The sequence below is a fragment of the Strigops habroptila genome, chromosome 1 (genome assembly GCF_004027225.2).
Source record: "Strigops habroptila isolate Jane chromosome 1, bStrHab1.2.pri, whole genome shotgun sequence".
NCBI classification, from domain to species: domain Eukaryota; kingdom Metazoa; phylum Chordata; class Aves; order Psittaciformes; family Psittacidae; genus Strigops; species Strigops habroptila.
In genome coordinates this window covers 152584830-152608070 of record NC_044277.2, presented here as the reverse complement: position 1 = coordinate 152608070, position 23241 = coordinate 152584830, and the positions used below count along the sequence as shown (strand labels likewise).

The 23241-nt window shown below is 43.1% G+C and overlaps 1 protein-coding gene across 4 annotated transcripts in view; it reads right to left on the bottom strand.

Moving 5' to 3' along the window:
* Positions 1 to 23241, bottom strand: part of BMPER (BMP binding endothelial regulator) — a 143631-nt gene that overhangs the window by 86235 nt on the left and 34155 nt on the right. For all 4 annotated transcript variants that reach the window (XR_003994222.1, XM_030505117.1, XM_030505127.1 and 1 more), the window contains 3 exons: positions 20731 to 20813; positions 19138 to 19228; positions 18270 to 18352 (listed from right to left, as the gene is read on the bottom strand). Coding sequence is in view for 3 of the 4 variants with exons in the window: in XM_030505117.1 (XP_030360977.1) it covers positions 18270 to 18352; positions 19138 to 19228; positions 20731 to 20813 (257 nt within the window). In the remaining variant the exon portion in view is untranslated. The remainder of the gene's footprint in view (positions 1 to 18269; positions 18353 to 19137; positions 19229 to 20730; positions 20814 to 23241) is intronic.

Below are 23241 nucleotides of genomic sequence, written 5' to 3'. Positions count from 1 at the left end.
CTCCAACCAGTGATGCTCAAAAAGAAATCTGCAACTTCCACTTCTCCATGTTTCTAATCCACAAAGACTGCTTAAAAACTAATTCTTTCATATGGAGCTTCTCATCAGACAGAAGCGAAATAGAGGGAATGGAAAGGATGGAAAACGTTATTCTCTAAATAACGTTTACTTGGACTCGAAATTTAAAAATGGAAACAGTTGAATTGAGACACGCTGTTGGGAATTTGTTGTGGAACAGCCTGTGTGGCACTTCTTTGTTAGAAATCTCTGACACTGGCAACAATTCATAGAATCCCAGACTGGTTTAGGTTGGAAAGGACCTTGAGATCATCTAGTTCCAACTCCGTGCCATGTCACCCAAGGCTCTGTCTAACCTGGCCTTGAACACTGCCAAGAATGGAGCATTTACCACTTCTTTGGGCAACCTATTCCAGCGCTTCACTACCCTCACAGTAAAGAATTTATTTCTTATATCTAATTCCTCTCTGATTCATCCTTGCTGCTTTTCTCTTAGTTGAAAAGAGACTTTCTAGTGAACCCTTCCATTTCTCTGATCCCACTGGAAATCCAAAGGCCATAAAGAACCTTCACCACTGCAAACCTGGAAGGAGAAATGTTGCCTCCTATATAGAGACCTGAGAGCGCAGCTTACAGAAACACAGCAGCAAGGCAAACCTCACACAGATCACATATGCTGTAAAGAACATACGTGAACACAGGTAAAGAACAACCACCCAAGCAGGAACACAGGGCTGTGCTAGCCCTGCGTGGACACTTAAAACCTGAAATTCATCAAATTACAAGACTTCAGCACCAACCACAGTGCTGTGATGCCCTCCTTTTCCCTCTCTCGGTATCTGAGCCTTTTCTCCCCATCTTTGAGGACTTGTGTTTTCCACACTCTGCAAGCCAGCCCCAGACCGATCCTCCCACCATGATGCCACACCAGATCTCTGTTTCCTTTCACTCTGATGCCTGTTTCCAGGAGCTGAATTAGGCAAGATGGCTAGACAGCTTCGCACAAGCAGCTGAAATCTATAGGTTTAATTATCAAAATGCTTTCGCTGTATGCAGGAGATTTCTGCTGGGAACCTCCAAATGCCTGTGGTGATGAACCACAATTTGGTAACCTTCTGCCCAATCTTTTCCAGAAGGCAGCTAGCCGCTCTGCTCGAGGAGAGACTGAGTGCAGGCAGGTTTGGATCATGTATGACTCAGGTGGAGAATTCACAACATCAAACATTACAAGCAAAACCAACCCCTCCAAAGCCACATCACTACAAAGTCCTCCACACTCAGCGCTGGGCCAGCTTAGGGTTTCCAACCCAGCTTTGCTTTGAGTGCTGGAAGTAAGGAACAAACGAGAACCTAATTTTAATCTTTCAGAAGGGCTAAGAAACAGGGAATAAGTTGGAGAAACCCTGAGTGATTTTCATTACCTGAACAAGGCCTCCAGCAATTCAAGAACATAAGGACCATAAAGACAGTTTAAAACAACATTTATCTCATTCCTGACCAACACAAGGGAAGGGATAAGTGTGAACAAGGGCAGCAGCAGTGACTTTAAGACCACCAGCTGATAGTTGCCTTCCAGATCTTAGCGTTGCCAACTGGAGGCTATCCCATACTCGGAGGTCTGCTGAGAAGAGCTGCATGAGCTTCAGGCAAAGGAAGTCAGGTTATCTCAAGCCACCTCAATCAGCTGCTTGAGCTTTTGCAGCTGACTTTGCCTGAAGCCCATTTAGCAAGGGCTTCCTGGCTCCATTCCACTGGCAGAGCTCAGGAGGCAGGAACGTATGCAAGATGGGAATATCGAACATCTGGGGATGGTAACATCTTAACCAGCACAGCTGCCAGCAAAGTGAACATCTGTCCGTTGCCCAGGTCTCCTTTTGCAAAGGAAAATGCTCTCTCCCACAGGCTCATATGCAAACAATCCAAGTATCTACTCACTTGCTGAGAAAGTGCCTTGTCTGTGGCTAACTTTGTCTACAGGATAAAATAGCTCATGCAGTGGTTTGTGTTGCCACGGTTAGATTGCTTTGGATATCAAAGCTAACTTGAGTATACTGCAGCATCAAGCACACCTAACTCTTTTATTGCAAGTTTTACTGTAAATGGGCCAATGTAAAACAGAGAAAACAGCACCGAGGAGAATATTCTCTGCGACTTTTAGCATGAACAGTATATGCTGGATAATAACGATGCAATTCCCTCAGACTACTTTCTTTCCTAAAGAACATGACACATGGTTCGGTTCTTCATGTTTAGACTTTTTTCCACCCAGTAATTAAATAAGTTGTCAAGCAGCTCTCCCATACTCAGGCAAAGTCATTGTTTATGCACTGTCTGGGGCCCGCTCTGAAGCACGGTTGAAGATTTGGCAAGCCTCTTAGACCCGGCTGACAGCGTCATGTACATCCCATCTGCACTGACCCATGCATCACGCAGAGGAAATGCTACCACAGCCGAAGGACATTTGTTAAGACACAGAGAATTCCAGATTTCGGGAATTCAGAGCCCCAGAGCAGATATTAAGTCTCATGCCAATCCCGCCCCAGAATGCAAACCATGATAGAGTGTTGCTATAGCAAGAGCAGCGTCAGGCAGGAGGGAAGTGCTTACCACCCAGCATTTATCAGGAATCTTTCTGGTCTGCAAATATTGTGTTCTCATGCCTCCCAAGCACTGTTGGCTTCACCCAGCATGAAATCACCACTAACGCTGCCTGACTCTCACAGTAGTTTATTTCACTCCAAGGTGCAATCAATTCTTATTTTACTCCAACTCTCACATTCCTACTGGTGATGTCTTTAGGCTCTCCTATTCTCATGACATCAATGAGAGACCATCTTGCTCTTACTAGCCAATAAAGTTTTCAAAGGACTGTGCCTGGAGAGGGAATTCCTGCCTGAGAACACAAGAAGCCACTTCTCTCTCTGGCTGCTTCACTACTATTTCCATCAAATCCTGTTCAGCTTCCCAAGCAAATGCACTTCTGCCTGTTCACCTCCTGCCTCCTCTCCAGCTCAGTACATCATAGTTCAGGGCATCTCGCAATTCCCTTTCCACTATTGCAATTATACAGAATGATGTGCTTTCTACCAACGAAGATAAACACATTTGTGCTCTGTTTTGTTCCATGCTTCGCTAAATACATCTCTGCTGCTGCTCCTGACAGTCTATATTGCAGGAGGAGCAGCGGTGAAAAGAGTAACCATTCTTTTACCAAATCCTTCAGTATAATGATTCATTCTTCTGCTACATTTCCCGTGTTTTGAGAATTTTCCATGTTTTAGGGCAAGGTAAATAAATCCTGCAACTCACATGAGTGTTCTATTTTTGACAGTTCTCAAGGATATCAGATTTATGGACAACGTTCAGTATCATGAAAATACTGTGCAAGAAAAGGGAAAAGCCATGCTCCCTGGGAAAAACGCATAGAGATTAAGCGTTCCAGCATGAAAAGTGTTTTGCTGCTCTCCTGCTGGCTCTCTGCCTGCCTTCATGTGGGGAGAAAGGATAAGGTGTGAAGCCAGATCAAGCTTCCTCTTCTGTCTCCAACAGGACAAGCCACAAGCAAGGAAAGAGCACTGCGAATAAGCCCTGCATACACATGCTTTTCAAGAAAGCAGGAGAAGCAGTCCCAGTGGAAGGTGAGCTCATACTTAAGCTTGGCTGGCCACATGCCCATTTTCTCCAGAGAAGGTGTTTCTAGTCCAGGGATATAGCTGTAGCTGAAGTCATATGGACCTTTCCCCACTTCCTAAAATTCTTCTTCATTAGAGGTATCACTAAAGAAACGTGAAAACATCTATCTCGTTTTTAACCGCTACAAATGATGTGTTCCACCATCCACAGTGAAACACAAGAATATTCAGATACAATTTTCAATCCTGTTCTAACTGGCGTATCTGCTGGCACTTCCTTCAACGTGAGGCAATGCTCTGCTCACAGGATGCAAACTCCCAGAACTTGTCATGTTTGTCCGGTTTTCATGTGTAGCTCTTTAATGCTAGCTCCACATCTGTATGTCACATTCTCTCTTTAAAACCATACGTGCTTTTCAAAAGCCTGCCATATGCCAGAGTTTTCTCAGTCATTGCTAGTCACTGGAAGACATTTCTTAATCTGCTAGTATTTGGAATGTCATCTCTGTAAGTGACCCAAGAAGGTGCTGCAGAGGCAAACACCACCATGCTCTGGCTACTCTGCAGTAGCTCATTGCACTGGCACTTACTGAGAGCATCCCATTATCACAGTTGAAAGATCCCTCCCTGTACAATAAACATGTGCGGCCTCACTCAGAACCAGCCTTATCAGCAAGAGAAAGCAAAGCTTAATAAAGTGTGTTTATCTAAAAGCACAGGCTAGCTGCAGTAGGAGTAAAGACACAAAGACACAAAAAAGTAACCCAAATGCATGATTAAGCTTTTAGTAAATGATATTATTGCCCCAACATCTCAGGCACCTTCTATTTCTAAATTAAGCCAGTCTCTCTCTGCATCTGGAAGACAGACTCTGTGGCTTCTGCTGGCTGAGATGGCACTGGCCTCCACCTCTTCCCCTTCCACTGTGTCCTCTCAAGGACTTGAACAAAACTTGTGACACTTCTAACTACATCCAAAGCTAAAACGCCATCAACCCTCTGACTTCTTGTAACTGTGTGATGGGCTATGGGTAACACTGCAGGGACAAAGTCAACCTGGCCTACATCCCTGTAAGTGTTCAAGGCTCAGCCTTGCACAAGGGTAAGGGTTAACAAGTTTAAAGTTGCAGCTTATATTTGTCCCCTATATGCTGACTTCAGTGGCGATATGAACACGGACTAGCTGGGAGTCTGCTGTGTGTGCAGAGGCATTTCAGAGCTCTTCATGCATTATGAGCTAATGGCTGGTGATTTCATTTGTCTTCATTCTGATAATAAATAACAACTCCAACTTATCACTTGCAGCTGACTGGATTCCAACTCAGTATTGCCTTTTTTAACTCCCCAGTGGAGTACAACTGTTTAAATGTCCTTCCTTTGTATTCTCCCATCATTTTAATCAGGTTGAAACCCAAAAGCCATGTATCAATGCCCCTCATTCCAGTATTGCTAATTTTCATCAATCTATATATGCAGAAGCTTATTTGAAAAACCTCACTGTCACCAGAAATCAAATCCAACCCAATGTTTTATCCTGCTAACCTGAATTTCATTACCAGAGAAATGATTACGGGGAGAGGTGAAAGCAGAGAACAATAGCACTAGCAAAAGGCTTCACTCAACCAAATACATACAAACACAGACAGGGTAACACCACAGCTAGGAAGTCAGGTCAAACACACAAAAAAAGGAAAAGATCAAGTACTTTCAGGTTCTCAGGGCTATTGCTGCACTGGCCAGTATAAATAATTGAAAAAACATGCAAGCAGACTTGAATATATAGCTCACAGTTAACAGAAATTATAACAAGATGCCTTTAATAAAGTGCCTTTCTCATGGAAAGATCACTTCTCCTTTGGAGCCAGGCTGAGAGAGCTGGGCTGGGGCAGCCTGGAGAAGAGAAGGCTCCTGAAGGGGAGACCTTAGAGCAGCTCCAGTGCCTAAAGGGGCTCCAGGAAACCTGGAGAGGGGCTTTGGACAAGGGCCTATAGGGACAGGCCAAGGGGAATGGCTTTAACCTGCCAGAGGGGAGATTGAGATTAGATATTAGGAAGAAGTTCTTCACTACAAGGGTGGTGAGACTTCTAACTACACCCAAAGCTAAACCACCTTCAACTTCTGAGTTCTTATAACTGTGTGATGGGCTCTAAGCAACACTGCAAGGACAAAGTCAATCTGGCCTTCATCCCTTGAAGTGTTGAAGGCCAAGTTGGACAGGGCTTGGAGCAACCTGCTCTAGTGGAAGGTGTCCCTGCCTGTGGCAGGGGGTTGGAATTGGAAGAGCTTTAAGGTTCCTTCCAACCCAAACCAGTCTGTGATTCTACGATTATATTTAAATCGTATTTTCACTGCCTGCAGAAAGGGGGCTGCTGGAATCTCCGAATATGGCTCTTATTAAACGTCTGTTATTAAGATTAATTGCCCAGTTAATCACAGTTGACCATTCCTCTGCTTGGGAGTCTCTGAACTCGGGGTGCTGCTCCCGCCGCCGTCACCAGGTGGCGCCAGGCAACAGCGCGGGGCGCTCGGCGGGGCCGCGCCCGGCAGCGCCACCTGGCGGCAGGGCGGAGCCACGCAGCACACACAGAGAACACAACGACACATAGAGGTACCCACGCACACTCTTCTTTCTCCATTTCACCGGTGATGTTCCACTAAAACAAATAAAAACATACGAAAAAGCCATCTTTCCCCCTCCATTCATGTTAATTTTTTTGCAATAGGGAAGAAAAATCCATGTAGACTAAGTTTTCCATTGGGCGTCCAAGCCGTTATGCGAGTTACTGTAAAGTTTGCCAGTCTTTGCTGTTGAGTATCAAACCAGTAAATTCTGAATGCAAGACTCAATCTACCCCTGTGTTAACACCACTGAAATGAGCCTAATTAAACCAGGAAAGCATGGGTCGTGTGGGATTACATGGAAAACAACTTTGTTTTTCCAAATGTAGAGATAGCACAGAGCAATCTCCAAAGGGAACAGCCTGCTGTTTTGACAGTGCTCTAGCAATAGGTGATAAAATTAAGCAGTGGACATAATTAGTTCCTCATTTTTATTCCACCCAACCCAGCTCCTGGATTCCATTTTTACAAACAAAGTTATCTCCGTTTTATCACAGAAAACCACATTCATTTTAATATTTGTAACCTTTTAAGTTCAGCATTGCTTAATTCAGATAAAAGGAGGAGACATCGAGTCTAAGTGAAACTGGGGTTCAAAGGGCTAGAACAAACTTCTTCCCTAGGGCCAGGATTTCAAAGCCAGTGCTGTTAGGACTTTCTCACTCAAGCACAAGGTGATGGTATTCGGCACTGCCTTCTTTGAGGCCATTTAGATTCTGGAACTGAGACCCAAAACTAAGAGCGCAATTATAAGCTTCTATGTTTGAAAATTCCCACACTTTTTATTTTAATTGCTTTCCATTCTGCACTCAAATGTTGAAACCTTGAGCCCCAAAATAAATAAAGAAATAATAGAAATTAAAAATAAAACCGTATCTGTCAACAGACTGGAGAGAAACATCGTGATAATATGTCACAGGGCTGACACATCCTCATTCTGCTGTTCCGGCTTTTGAAGGCAAATTGTCACCCTCCTACATGTTTTCAGCATATTGATTCTGATTTATTAAACTGGCAATTTTGCAACCTATTGCCGAAGACTAAATTTTATCCAAATTACAATGGGGAAAGGGGGAAACAGAGTTTAGTTTCTTTTTAGTTAGACATTATACACTACTCAGAGATAATGAATTAATTTTTAATTAATAATATTAAATTGATAGTTGTTCTGTAGCTGAACCACAAATATGCTTGTTGCCTTTCCAGATATGAATACTTCAGGCTATTCTGACCGGGCATGTGTGGTATGCTCTATTCTATTCTAGTTTTCCTTCCGTGGGCAAGTGTCATCCCTGGGAGAAACTCTTTCATCTGATAAAAGCTGAGGATATGAATTTCAAATGAGATTTTAGACATTATTTTTGTGATACTGACTTACAGCTCCTGCCCCCAGTATGACTGGTTTACTTCCCTTGCAAGAGCACAAATGCTGTATAAATCCTGCACACCAGAAATCAGGAATTCTTTCTTTGCCTTTGCTTTCACCTGCCCACTTGCAGGACACATCTTAGGGGTCCTTCCCCGCTTTAATAATGGTAAGTATTTAGAAAACGGTAAGAGTTCAAAATGAAGGAGAGATGAAGGAATCTGTGGGGAGCTGGAAACTGCAGCTTTTTATCTCTGTACCATCTGGATACCCCTGTTTTTTTTATGGGCAAGCTGGCACCTTCCCTTGCTGTAGCAGCTCCAGGGTCCCAGTGAGTTTGAGCTTCGCTTGCTCCCCTTGGAGCACCGTGCGCTTTACACGTTGTTTTGCTGCTACTACATCAAGAAGGAGGAATTATTTCCTCAGCATGGCTTGGCTTCCCTCCACTAAACCCTGTCACATCCTGAGAAGGGAACATCCTCTCTGTTTGAAATCCATAGCCCTACATGAAAAGTCAGACAAGGAAGCAAGTATTTATTATAACCAGAGTACACCAGGCTATTCACTAAAGTCTGAAGGGCAGTATCAAGGAGCAAGCAAGATCCAAGTCTGCTTTGCCACCTTCTCTTTCTGTAAGTTTGAAGAAAGTCTGAGATAAAGGATTTCCCAGAGACCGGCAGCAATGAGAGGCAGCCGGATGAGATATACAGAAATAGAAACACAGGCACCCACTATGAAAACTGCAAAAAGTACTTTTGGTCATTAGATGTATTAATAGTATCCTTATTAGCCTCTTATCTGACTCGGAGAAATACTGCAAAAACAGTCTCAGGGGAACAACAGCAAACCTGCTACAGAGGTTGACAATATTCCTGTTAATCTACAAGCACGTTTCTTCTCCCTCCATCCCCCTCGTCCCTCAAATTAGCCTGTAACTTACTCCTCATTTTATATAATTGCTTGCTGTTACCTCTGCTGCGCTGAACACTCAAGAAACAAGAATGTGTCCTCCAAACACCATAAACACTAAATCTTTAAGCGATGCCCATTTGAACACAGAGTAAAACTCCACAGCCCATACTTCAGGAGGCAGAGCTATTACCGCTGACCACAAGGAATGTAACAACACCATGGGGAAAGAAAATGCCTCCCTAGCTTGGTTTCCACCACGTGTCAATTTTTATGGGTCCTATTCCCATTTAGCTACTTTATAAAATGCTCGCTGTGTTATAATCAGGTTCACAGACCAAAAAACAAAGCCATAGTAGCAGATGTGGTGCAAGTACTGCTGATAAGAGATTTTACATGTGCATGTCAACTATGAAGAGCAGTGGATAGCAGAAGATACAATAAACATAGGATTTTCCCTCCTTGCATGGTTCCAGACATGTACATACCCATACTTGCTTAAGTGCAGCACTAAAATCTAGATGGGGGAGGAATGGTAACTGCAGGAACCTTGGGGATTTAAGAAAACCTGACCTCAAAAGACAGAGAGCAGAGTAGTTCAGCTGGCTGCTGAAAGAATAAATAGTGCATCATCAACTGAGATTGCTAGGAAAAATTGCTATTCAGCTGCATCCAGGAGAAGGAAAGTTAAGCTGCAACTAGGAGAGGGAGCAGAGAACAGGCTGAGTGCTGAAAAGCCCAAAATCCTCAGACTTCTTGGAAACAATTGTTTTCCCATACACTGTCTCATTCTCAAAATTCTGTTCAGCATGTGGAATATTTGGGTGCAAGGCAGAGGATGGTGAAAGGAACAAGACTCCCCTCACTGTCGTGCTTTCAGAGCACGGGCACATTCGCTTCCGTCCTACTCTTAGAAAACTCCTGGTACTGTGTTCTGGGGAAAGAAAAGAAAAAATGAAAAAGAAACCACACATAGCATGTAATCTACTCAAATCCTTTCAGCCTCTGACACCTCAAACATCAGATCTGAGCCTGCTGGAAATCTGGACTTTGCACTTTCAATCGCATTGGCTCCGATGACCAAGTACAAGTGATAAAGAAATTTCCATTTCAATGATTTTAGCACAAAATATTGAGCAATGCCACTGAACTCCAGTTACAAAAGGAAACAGAAAAACAAAAAAACCCCCACATACATCTGTTTTCTGTATAAAATCTCAATTCTTTACTATAAAGCCTCTGGCAGAGAGCTGAAAACTTCTTGGGTTTTCAATGAAGCTTGGGACTGTCAAGTTTAATGGTGTTCTAGTCATGTTTGGGACAGAACTTTAGGTACCATGGGAGCATGACTTCCTGGAAGAAAGCTAAGACATCCAGGCTTTGTCTATCACTACAGCTGGAAAGCATTTTTAAGGACTCACCTTTCATACTGAAGCACCTACAGTGGAAGCTGGGGGTATACGTCCCACTGCTGACCCCAAACACAAGCTGCCTGCAAGGATGTCTGCATCTTTCCTTCAGACTGATAGACCCACAGCAGAGTGCCAAAAGTGTTATGGTAGATTGGCTCCTAGACACATTTCAGTTCTGACAGCTTAGAGGCACTATAAATAAATCACTGACACATCTCAAAGCACTTTCTATTTTTCCTTTTCTGTTTTGTATGTCTGTTTTGACAGCCAATGAATTATTCTGCTCTTAGCCTAAGAGGATGAGTTGTATAAAAAAGTTACAGCTTGTCACAATCCTGAAAATAATTTGTTGGGTATCATTTTCCTCCTTTTTACTACCCAATATGTTTGTTTCTCACCATTAAATAAGGCAACAAAAGTAATAAATGTGTTCATTAACATGTAAAAAGTTGATGGAACACAAGGAGCTCTGACTAGCCTTTCTAGACGACTGGTTTGTTGTAAGAAATGTTCATTTATCACATATCCCAGCTGAAGAATAGTTCATAGGTGCGGTTGGAAACTTGCTCCCTTATCAACACAAACTGCTTCCAGGGCAGAAAACAAAAGCAACGCTGTAGGACACAGTGGAAAGAGGAAGGAGAATATAGGCAGAGTGGTAGTAGGTAGCAAGTCAGGATGGAATTTGGCAATCACACTAGAGCTCAACAGCAATTCACACTTCATGATCCCAAGTTTCACTGATCAATGAAAGACATTAAATATGAGCAAAGTCAACAGCTACAGCACAATTAACTACAAAAAATACAGTACCCAAAGTGATGTAGAGGTCAGGCTTAAGAGAGAGGGGAGAAAACCAAACCCCAAATCCCCACATGTAACCATGTATCATCTGCAATCTTTAACTGTTTTTTTCTTTTGAAAATCAGAGAGAGGAAACCAAGTAGGTGTTGTGCAGTTAATTAAGTTCTCTTGTGTAAATTCATTTAGTACGACTGTGCAGACTAAAATATCTTGTCTCAGGACACAGAGAGCTGTGTGCAAGTTTAAAACCATTAGCTATTGTTATCCGCTAACAACCTCCAAGTCTGTGACATCCAAGTTTATTTAAACTGAAAGGGTGACAAACATGAAAGCCAAGCATTCCTGCTCTTCTCAGCCTCTCCTCCATTGTAACACCAGCCAGAAAGTTCTTGGACTCTCCATAAAATGTTTGGCAAACAAAGGCCCTGTTAATTGACAAGCTATTGCTTTTACTGCTTCCTACCACAACTTGTGGGAATCTTTTAGACCTGAATCAATTCTGCACACAAGCGTTCCCAGAAGATGCCACCCGCATTCCCAGTTGAAGCTACTTACAAGAAGTGCTACAGTCATCTCACATAAAACCTTTGTCTTTGCTGGGCACTTCTGCAACCACGTGCAACCCTTTCATTCCCTGCTGGCCAGCAGGTTCTTTTGTTTGTTTGTTTGCTTAGTTTAAGCAGGTTCTTTGTTTTTCTGCCATCTTACTGCTTTGCTTTCCCTACAGGATTAGTTCCTTGCCTTTGCAAGGAGTGAGTTACAGCAGAGATGTCTGCAGTCTTCATTGCAGCCCAATGACAGTAAAAAACAGTCCCCTCACCAGAGGCTGCCTGTTAACAGCTCTCTCTACTGTTAAACCTCTGTGTACTTAATTCTTCTTAGTCAATAAGAAGAATCAATCTCAGCCTTTTAATTAGGAAAAGTTTAACGAGACAGGGGACAGACACCTGACAGCACAAGCTCTCTTCCTTTGCTCTCAAGAACAGCAGCAACCTACACTCGAGGCACAAGCCTTTACAAGTGATCAACCTGCATTATTTTTTTTCTTTATACTTTATACTTTAGCAAAATCCATCCTGCTCTGTGCATTCGTTTCCTTTGAATGATAAGAAGTCCTGGATGCCTTTTCTCTGTACTGCAAGAGGTTGCTCTTTCAATGCAGTTAATCAGCATATACTCAGGCCCTTCAGGTACCCACAAAGTCTTAAGTCTTTTGTGGCTTCTAGTATCACTTAATTCGTTACTCATCACAATACCATCTTGGATCATCAAACTGGAAAGACAGTTCTCTGTCTGAATAAGAGCCTTATAAAGGCAGAGCTCCTTCCTCCAATTCCTCTGCGTTTCCACACTCCTTTCCCAGCAGGAAAAATTCCCCACAGAAATCTGCCAAATCACTCTTTTATCTTCCTTTGCATTCTTCTGCCTTCACACTCTCTTCTCTTGGCAACAGTAGTACATGTCCTTATGCTATAAAGCACAATGGGCACTCATCTGACTGGCGGTCACAGATGCCATCTCAAAAATAGTAACAACTGGCTAGTGCTACCTATGAGAAACAATGGAGAAGGAGGAAGAACAGCTGGAGGTAGACCCCTCAGACAGCACAGTCAGAAGAGCACAGACCATGCTAAAGCATGAAAGGTCAATTTCAACTGAATCCTGAAGGGTAGGAGGGGAGAGCAAAAGGCTCAGAGGAAGGAAGGAAGGGATATGAGAAAGATGCTACATGTTCTGGGCCCGCAAACCTTGAAGAATCATCTGGATCTTCAGGAAGCTGCTCAATACCTCTGCTCCCCTGGAAATGTGCCCAAACTGGGCACAAACTCTTGCTGCACAGAAAGGTTCCTTCAATCCCCACCAAAATTAAAAGCATTGTGAAGGGAGCTGGGAACACCCTCAGACTAGGTGAGCTAGGAAGCTCCACAGGCAGATGTAGGACTAAGGACTAGAGGAAGGAAATGAGACCTTGCCACAAGAAAGATGCTTTCTAAAGCCTGAGATTTGAAGTGCTTGTGAATAAAAATCATTTACACTGAATAATGACACTGAGTTATGCCCACTTGCATTGCTATCCCGGAGCTTACTTGTATGTCAGAAACACTGTGATTAATGTTATTTTAAACTCCATGAATTTTGTTAAAATTATTGAACGTTTTCTCAAAGACACGTCTTTTTGAGAAAATTTTTGCGTTTTTGAGAGAAATCAAAAGAAAGATTGAAAATGGCTATGCATGTTAATGCCACATTATTTTCTTCACTGAAGTTGAAAGGCAAGGACATACCCAGTCCTTGCTTTTCCATGCCTACCTGCACAGCCATACATCTCCACCTACCTGGAAGATTGTGGTTTTATTAGACCAGTCAGAAAACCAAACTTTCTAGCCTTGCAAAACATCTGCAGACTCTGGGGGGGGATGTCCAGAGAGACACATTGAGCAACCCTGCATTGCCCTTTTCTGAACGTCTACTGCTCTCCATCTGCAGCCACCCATAAGCCAACCACTTCTACTTATGTCACTAACATCAAGAAAGTGAACAGTCCTCCTACTAAAAGACCAGCTCTTTGATTTTCTACCCCTGACTTACAACTCTCTGCCACCATTTCTTAACCCCTGAAGTAGGGGCAGACAGTGTCTGCTGGAGGTTGGAGCTGACTCACACGGAAATTTGGGAAGATCAGCATTTGGCACTGCACTGAGGATAGAAATCTGAACTAGGACATAGCTTCTGCTACCAGGCTTCACTGAGGATACGTTTAGTTGCATGTTCCCCTGAGTTTCCCAGTAGACTGGAGTACGTCCCCTGCAGCCCACTGAGATGGGAACATATTTCAGCAGCTCCCAATACCTGTTAAAGCCAAGCCTTTAAAGCTGTTCTTGATCACCCAGCTGGCTGCAAGGGCAGGATCCACCTCAGCTATCTTCAGCCATCTCAGGGATCAGGGAGCCAGGAAGGCTCCCCTAGTAGTCAGTGGAGGAAGATAGGCATCTGCAGAGAGTAATCCATCCCACCTCTCTCTCTGTTAACTTAAGAGGAGCCCAGACAAGTAGATCAGACCAGACACATTACTTCTGTATGGCTGGAGTTACACAAGATGAATTCCACCCTCAGTGTCCAAAGCACTAACATATGTACAGTTTCTCATTACTTATCACAGTTGCAACGCCTGTTACTCATTGATTTAGAAACAGATTTTCTTGGTGCCATTTCCTTTTCTTTGTGCAAAACTTTCATTATGCAGTTTTTGCACCCTAGCACTCAGGAACATAAGTGACAAGACATTTCCTGTACAGACCCACAAGTACACCTGCAGACCAGGAGCTGTGTGCATCTTGAGTCCCTCTGAGCATGCCTGAGCAGCAGTGTAAAACTCCCAGTGATGCAAAGGAGACCAAGCAGAGGCTGTTTTTAAATCAGCTCTCCAAGGGCCCCAAATCCCCGTGCTTTGCTTCAGGCCATTTGGGTTTCACTTGCTTCGAACTGTTTTGGAATAGCAGCTAAGAGGCCAGCACTGTTTTTGTGAAACAATGCTGCTTGGGGACCAAATGCCTATGACCATTCTGCTGACAGTCATCCCCAAGAAGTGCCTCATAGACTCATAGAATGGTTTGGGTTGGAAGAGACCTTAAAGCTCATAGAGCTCCAACCCCCTGCCACAGGCAGCGACACCTTTGACTGGACGAGGTTGCTCCAAGCCCCTGTGTCCAACCTGGCCTTGAACACTGCCAGGGATGGGGCAGCCACAGCTTCTCTGGGCACCCTGTTCCACTGCCTCACAATACACAACAGATGCAGCATTTCATCTGCAAAGGTATACTTGCTCACGCTGATTTTTCAGCCTCCCTGCAGGACAGACAGACAGTGCAACCCTTCCTGCTCCCAGCCCTCCGCCATCCCAACAATGCCATAATCCAATCATCCAGCCTCCAACTGCTTCCAAGCAGGAGTGTGGAGGAAGACGGGTCCTGGGCTGCCATCTCCATAGTGCTGCCTGCTCTCAGCATGGTGGTACCTTGTACCGCCGCATGCCTCGCATGCCGAAACACGCAGCGCCCATGGTCTGGGTAACAGGGGTGTGAGTCAAAAGGGGCTAGTTATGAGTTTGGATACTACCATTCAGAGATAAGCTTCCCCATGGTTACCGCTCTCACGCGAGGTCACTTTCCTGCCAAACTCCCTCCCCTTCCCTCCTCCCTGTCTCTCTCTCCTTCCACCTCTGGTATTTATTTCTTTTCCCAAACACGCTACATCAAAAGAGAAAATGAAAACATTTAAGATAATCACAGTCTGACTATTTTAATGCAGGCTGTAGGAAAGGGAACATGTAAGCCAAGTGCTTTCACTGTGCAAGCAGAAACACACTCTCAACCTCATAAAAGTGGTATCTGAGAAATAACACTTGATTAAAGCGGCCAGTCCTTCACTTAAGTAGGTGCTTATGGTACGGAAAACATCCAAGGTTTCCCTAGAACAGGCTGCTGGCCTATCACGGAAAGCAGGAACAAGCCAGACAGATGAATTATTGCGATACAGCTGGTTTCAGCGGGGGTACGAGGAGATCCCTATTATCCCGTCCACCTTTCTTACACAAATGCCTCTCCCCAGAGAACCCAAGTCACTAAAAGCCAGCTCATTTGTCCATTACAGGCAATATGCATTGAGTGAGAGGTGATACATTTTCATTTTCAGCACGAAATCTTAGTCGCCCCAAGGAGCGGCTCGCTCTGGAGAGCGGTAATGGAATACAAGGGTTTTCATTTCTGCCTTGCTGCCACAAGTGTCGCCTGGCTTGGTAGCAACCCAAAATGAGTTTAGTGGATTTGGGCTGGTTTTCGGTAGACAGTAACTAGAACCACAAGTGGTGTTAAACAGAAACCATATTAACCAGTTGAGTGCATGGCAGGTAAGGACCGAATGAAGCTCCCACGTGTAGCCATGCCATTGCTTTCCCTAACCCTTTGGGACCATGCATGATAAACCAAAAAAAAAACCCCATCTTATCAACCATTTCACCTCCTTTAGGAGCTCAATAGTATCTAGTAGGCACTGCTTTGAGCTGGAAATACCACCAACTACCAAAGAGCTTTCCAAAGACTGGGTGCTGCAGTTCAGCTCTGCTGAAACGTGCCTTTAAGTGCATTCTGCAATGGCCAAATTCCTTTTTTGTAAGTAATTCCTCATTTTAATACATTTAGTGAATGGGGAACAATGCTACATCTCTCCAGGAAAACAAACCGCAGCCATCCCTCTTTCTTTCTGTTCAGTGCTGCCTGCAGTCTCAGGCTGAGCTACCCCTGAGACAATGATGGCCTATGGAGTACAGAATAATGCACCGTTAGAAAAGCTTGCTTCCAAGTAAAATGCAGAATTCACCCGAAGCAGAAGTGGCTTGACTCCTTACACCACTCCTCCAACATACCTTGGCAATAATACGTGCCACTTCCTCTGCTGCGTTTCCACAAAAGACTTATTAAATAGTTACAATCTGAAATCCCAGAAGAAATCTGAGCTGAGGAGCTACCTTTCATCTGTTACAGCCTGCACAAGTTGCAGCACATCACACACAAGCCTGTTCCCATCACATCGCATGGCTAGATATGTATCTTTAAATAAGACATCCACCAGCTGCTTAGATAAGAGATTCACTGGGAACCCATTCCCAAAAGGGAATGATGTAAAGCAGGCAGCAAGCTGCTATCACAGCCCTGAGGATGCCCCTGTTATTTGCTTTGAATTTAAATTGCACAGGAATTCCCCAATTCTGAAGGAAAAGGGTGAGAGGGTAAAAAAAGCATTGCAGAGAGAGCCAAGGGAGGGCAGGTATGTCTTACGCATAGATGGTATTTCTTTTCTTGTCAGTAAGATTCAGAATCAGAGCTGGACATTTTATACAGATACCATTAACATCCAAAACCATCATGCCTTCTGTCTCAGAAGGGGTCATTAGGCCTCTTACCTGATACTTTAAATGTCTTACTATCAGTAGCTGATGTGTTTCCTTCTCTAACATAGTGACACTGGTAACTGTCAAAAAGATACCCTCAGGTCTGACTCTATATTCCCATATTTCTTTATATTGCTCTGCCCAAATATCTCCCATGTTCTTCTTGGCACGGCTGCTTTTGTTATTTAGGGAACAGTTGATCAAGGAGATATTGATTGATTCAAAGGAAAGCTGATCAAGGAGATATTGGCACACCAACATCTGGGCACTAGGCAATATCTGTACAGCCCTTACAAAAGAGCAAAGCACAGCCTGAAAATACTCAAGCATATCTCCACAGACTTCTCAACCATTCAGACCTGTCTTATCCTGAGGAACGTGACTAAGGAAAGCTACTGCTTTACAGCTGAAGCGAGAGGGGGACCAACCAAGTACAGAAGGAGCAACGTTCCTCAGCCTGGGACTGAGCTGAAACCCAAGGCATATATCACTGTGATGGCATATTTTCATTATTACAGAATTAAAACTTAGTAAATAAAAACCCACACCAAAAGAACAACAAAACACAACTACCTGAGGAGCCCAATTCTCCACAAGAGCAGTGATGAGTTAATGTAAATCAATTCTGCAGATTACCAGGATTTTTTCCTCACAAAAGAGTCTGAGTTCTCTGCAGCAGCTTCATTACAAGTGTGTATGTGTGTCTAAGTACAAATACATATTAATTTTTGAGTTCTACCCTTCTCTCCTCCCTTTGTTATTCTATTTTCATGAGGCAGGAGAGCTGTGTCTGGTACTGACAAAACTCTTGGTATGCTACTGAAATGTAAATCCCCCAGCCTTGCATTTTCTGCTGATAACCAGCTCATCGATTGCAACAAAAGCAGTGATTTGAACTTTGCATTTTAGTGGTCTCACTGATCACACCAAGGAAGTCAAAGTTATCTGCCTCAACTCATACAGCATTATCTTTTAAACTTAATGGAAGTGAAAGAGAAGCCTGTGCTCATTACCCAAAGGATGCAATTATTACTTCCTCTCTATATTGTTGCTAGTCAAGGATAAATTCCAGGATATGACCTTTTCATTAAGCATCAAGCCAAAATCCACCTGAGACAGCCTAAGGAGGCTACCCTCATCCTTTCACTCAGTAATTCAGAGCAAAGGCCGTCGCCAAGTACAGCTGAAAGGAATCTTTGCGAAAGATCCTTTCAAGGAAACAGCTAATAAATGTTGATCGATAGATGAAGCCCAAAAAGCTTTCTGTCTCCTCCTGCATGATCCCACCACAAAAAAAAAAGCATCATTAATTTAACACATTGAGCCTCTCCCAAATATCCTGCTTTATGTGTGCACAGTGTGAGTTCATAAAAAAGATGATAAATTCAGAATATGAGTGATAGAATGTATTAGTACAGTGAAATCTTCAACAGAAACCTGAAGTCTAGGAGAAGAATGCATAGCAGTGTTGAATTCCTTATATTTTTTGCTTTGTTATGGCAATAATAATGTGCCTTTTGAAGTTCATACAGGGAGATACAATGCCAAAAGGCAAATACTTACAATACAAGAGCACTTGGTACATTTATTTCCTTCAGGCCTAAATTCTTCTCCTTCATTGTAAAGTCTCCCTTCAAATACACAACCTGGAAAAGAGCATTTGGATAAGTTTAGCTCAGGATAGCACACTGCCTTTTCTCTACAACACACCCCACCATAGGACAATACGAAAAGTAAATTGTACGATCCTCTCTGACACAAATCACTTCAGAAGCTTTTACAAAGGCCTTGAGAACCCCCAAACATCTTTTTGGGGAAAGAAACCATCCTTCTACAGCAGATAAATTTGCACCGATGAAGTTGAGACTAAGTCGGGTCTTCCACTGAAAGTGGCTTTAAAACACTTTTCTAAGTTGTTTATTTTTTACTACTTGTTCTTACTCCCTAAGTTTATATGATATGTTGGCAGAAATTATAACTGATTAGAATATAAGCCCGGTGTATCACAACTGGAGCAGTGCTTACCTACAAAGCCTCTAATTAGCCTATAAAACCATGCTGATTTGCCACCATGCTTCACAAAGGCAACCCATTCCCACTCCCCTTCACAAAGTGAGTCTTCTTTTTTAGGATTACTCTTATGCTTTCCCTCCTAACAAAATCCCAGCCATCAGCCAGGCAAATCCACCTGAGAGACCCTCTGAAAAATGACATAAATATATCTGTAGACATTGCCACATGCTATTGCCTATGCAATAGTCTGCATGTGCTCTACTAAAAGATATTAAGCCTGGTCTGTCATTTAGTGGATTGCAAGCCATTGGCCCACATTTTTGTCAAGTATAATGGACAGGCAATCTCCCAGGTAATGATGCTTATCATTAGAAATACAGTTGCACATGCGGAACGGCATCTTCCTACGAAATCTCACCTGGACACACAGGACAACACATTCCCATGAGTTTGGAAGGGTTTTTGCAATGGACAACACACTGTACCTCTGACTCTACTATCACTCCTTCCTGAAAAAGAAGCAGATCAGACATGTTCATTGTTTGTGTTGAGGTTGCTTTAACAAGCAAAAATCCACTATTACTAGTAGGACCATTAAAGCCCAGCACATGCCACAGAGCACTGGATTTCAAAACCTCTTTTCTTTCTGTACCTGCTGCCTGGTATCAGGAATTCAGGTTAATCCACACTCAAAAGATCCACTTGAGTCTCTCTGACTCCAGACACAGGATTTGCCTTAAAATGCATCAGGTAACAAACTTAAGCACCTTCTTAGGAAAAGGAATCCTGCTTTATCAGGACTCCTTCGGCTCAGTAATCTGCCATGCAGCTCTGGTGAAAACAGGCCAAACACAAGGCATTCTCATCCCTCTCCTCTTGGAGGAAAAAAGACCTAGAAAGCAGATAAAAGCATCTTGCTCTGTAGAGGGGAGACGCTTATCTTTGATGCTTTGCCTGATAAGTATTAGCAAATTAACATTTCCTGTACTCCTTGTTGGAGAAGTCAAGAGTCCTCCTGAGCAAATCTGGGTGTGAGGATCTGTGTACAAAAGGCTGCTATTTTCTTAATTTGTTTTGCAGTTGAAGCCAAAGGGACTGTGTGGATCTAGGGTAAACACCATCACCCAGTTTTGCATTTAGACACCGAAAAAGGCAATAAAGAATTGCTTATTCCATGTACTCAGTAGTTATAAGAGTATCTGAATTCCCATTGTATCTTTTCATTAAGTGCAAGAATAGAGAATACAGCCGCTCTAACTTCATTCTTCTCAGTGTACTTATCCTGAAAAACACAGGTGTGTTTCATAGAGCAGAAGTATCACAGAAAAAGAGAAACATCTTGAAACTCTCTTCTCCAGTTTGTGGAAGCTCTTCATACTCACTCATTTCTCTTCTTTCCAACAGTGGCAATTCTTAGTAGCTGCCTGAGTGTTACTATTAAAACCGGATCAAATTGTCAGCAAAAAATGCCAGACCTATCCACAGACAGAAACTAAAATTCCCTCCACGCTTCCTTGTTTTGTGCCGGAAAATGGACAATCTTGCAAATGTTATGGCAGCAGATAAGCAAGCTACCAAAAATACTACTGTGTTAACAGTGCAGGAGCCCAGGAAAAGAAGGTTCGGTTGTGGGTTTCTCTTAAAGAACATCCCAGGTAAAAGCCATACACACAAAAGTGTCTGCTTAGTAAAATACTAATGTGTATCTCTTAGCATGCTGAAAAGAGGAGGACCTATTTCAAGGTCAAGACAGCAGGAAATGGCACAGCTGTGTCCCTCTCCTTCAGCAGTGTTTTGGTATTGTGGTACTCAAGTCACACAAAACCTATCCTTCTGAATGTTTGGTTATAGCTAACCACATCTGAGTGGATTTAAGCTACTCTAAATGCAAAATCCGTATCATGCTTTGGGAATAAAATATTTCAGGTTATTTGGAGCGGATAAAAAAAGGCTCAGAATTTCATGGGAAAAGCTCACAAGTCCATTAGCACGATGCTGATGACATCCTTACCTGGCACTGGTACGTAACACAGGGATTGCTGGGGTGGTGCCATTTCATAGAGCTGTTGTATGTATTTCCTCCAAAACTGCAATCTAGAGGAAGACACAGAAGCACATCAGTTCAGCTGAACACAGTGATGTCACGGGAGGCTGCTGCTGAGGATCACAGAGCAGCATCCTAAATGCAACCCATCCTCTCTCTTGGGTGAACAGAAGAGGTAGAGCTTAGGGCTGGGACTGACAACAAGTGTCGTGTCCTAGGAGGGTTGGCAGCACCACCACCATCTGCTCTGATGCTTGACTGGCCAAACTTCTTACTAACTATGACTATTCAATGCAAAGGAAAATTAGTGACAATTTGCCTAGAAATGGTGCATATTCTGCAGTCCATTCAGGAGCTCCTCTGCCACTCATGTAGTGGAGGGGGGAGAGGAAGGATAGAGGGTAAGAGAAGAGCTGGAAACATTCATCGTCCCAGCCTGGCCATGCTATCTTCATCCATTACCCAAACCTCCTGGGACAGCTCTTCAGCCAGTGCAGCTCAGCATGGACAAACTGACATCAGCAGAGCTACCCCTCCTTTACACCCCTTTACTTTCATGGCAAAAGGGATCAACATTCACATCAACTAAAAGTCATCAAGCTCTTCTGTGTGGGAAGTGCAGTGGGGACATTTTGGAGTCCCACAGGGTTTGGCTTGACATGTCTTTGTGTGTTACATGACAACTTTGTTAGCAGAAAATAGGCTGGCTGTGGACAGGCTCAGCACACACTTTTTTTGTGCAAAATGAAGCTTCACTGAGCCATTTGTTAAAAAGAAAAGCAAACATTACTTTCCACACTTTTATTACATGTTCCTACTAGTTTCCCTTCCCACTCTTTCACTCTTTTCTGGTATTCTGCATAAAGGGAAACCCAAAAAGGGACACAAAGAAGAATAAAAGAACTCGACAGAAAAGCAGAACTAGAAAAGACTTATTGAGTGGAATAAATATTTGTTTCAAAACAGTTTATGAATGCAAAATTGTTTCAATTAAAAATTAATTCCTTGGAGACCTAAAGTGTTTCTGAAATAAATATAGAAATAAATAAGTAAAATTAGAAGCAACACATATGCTGTTTTCTGCAGGAAAAATGCCCATTTTCCATTTACTGCTCTAAGGGCTTTTTCCTAGTCTATTTTATCCAAAATGAGCTTGATCAAAGAGCCCGTGAAACCAACAGGAGTCTTGCCAGAGACTTTGAAACACAGACTTCTAGAGAGACCCACCAAGCACAAAACTACAATCAGTCCAGCGATGCCCACAGCACTATTCTCTTCCCACACACCACCTCAGCAGCTACTCTAAGTCATTCTATTCTGTGTAGGGTGCACTGACCTGAACTGCTTTGAGCTACATTTTACGCCCTTTTGAAAATTAAGGCGAGTTATCAGCCCTACACCAGCAAAACTGTGTAAGAAAACTCAAGGGTCACAGCTCTGAACTGCTGAGAATTGAAAACCTCCACAAAATCATTTTGAATTTAACCCAAAATTTAAAAGAAACCTGGTATATAAAGATCAATTACAAATGTGTTAACTGCCTCCAGTTAAGACCTTAAACAACAGAAGACTTGTCCTTCAGGATTTGCAGTATTCAAATGTTTTTTCCAGGCTAAATACAAAGCAACACGAGAAATTTGCAGATGCTGGGGCTATTTAACTTACCTAAGCTGAAACGGGACTGTTTTGAAAAGAATTGGTCAGTAGCCTAAAGGCCACTGATCTTCGACAAATATTGAAAGGCACAAAGTATATTTCTGAATGTGGTATCTTTTTAAGTCGCAAAGCCCCAATTTCGAATCACAAAAGAAATGTTCAGATTCTCAGCATACTAAATACAGTTCTGTGTGAGCTCTCACACATGCAAACCAACATTTCAAGAGAGATGCATGAAGCCCTAAGCTCCTCTTATGCATTTTGAAGTCCTGTTCTGAAAAACATCCAGCTAATGTGCAGTCTCACTGCTCACTGCAAACCCTGATGAGTAGCAGAGCCTGCTCAACGAGGTTTAGCATCCTCAAGTTGCAGAAGCCCAGGCCATACTGGTCCCAGTCTGATAAAGGGTTTACAGGCGTGCTGGACTCTCAAGATGGAACAAGTTGTGCTGTTAAATATCTGTGTGTGTGTTCTACAAGATGGGTCTGATATCTTCAGTACTGTGCAGAATCAAGGCTCAGGTTGGAAACTAGCAACTGCAAAATACCTTGCATATTTGTTCACCAATTATGTTCTTTAATTTAGAAACATTTCCTCTGTCAGAAAGCTAATGACCCTGGGGTAATCTGCATGTACAGATGTGCGTATTAAACTGAAATTTGCAGTTCAAGGATTAGAAAGCATGAAGGTGGTGCATCCGTGCAGTCACCACTGCTCTCACTTGCCAAGCTGTGCTACAAAATCCTCTGCCCTGCAGCACCAGCCATTGTCCCTGTGGAAAGCAGCAAGGGGAGAGCCAAACTCTGCCTGCTCACAAGCCCT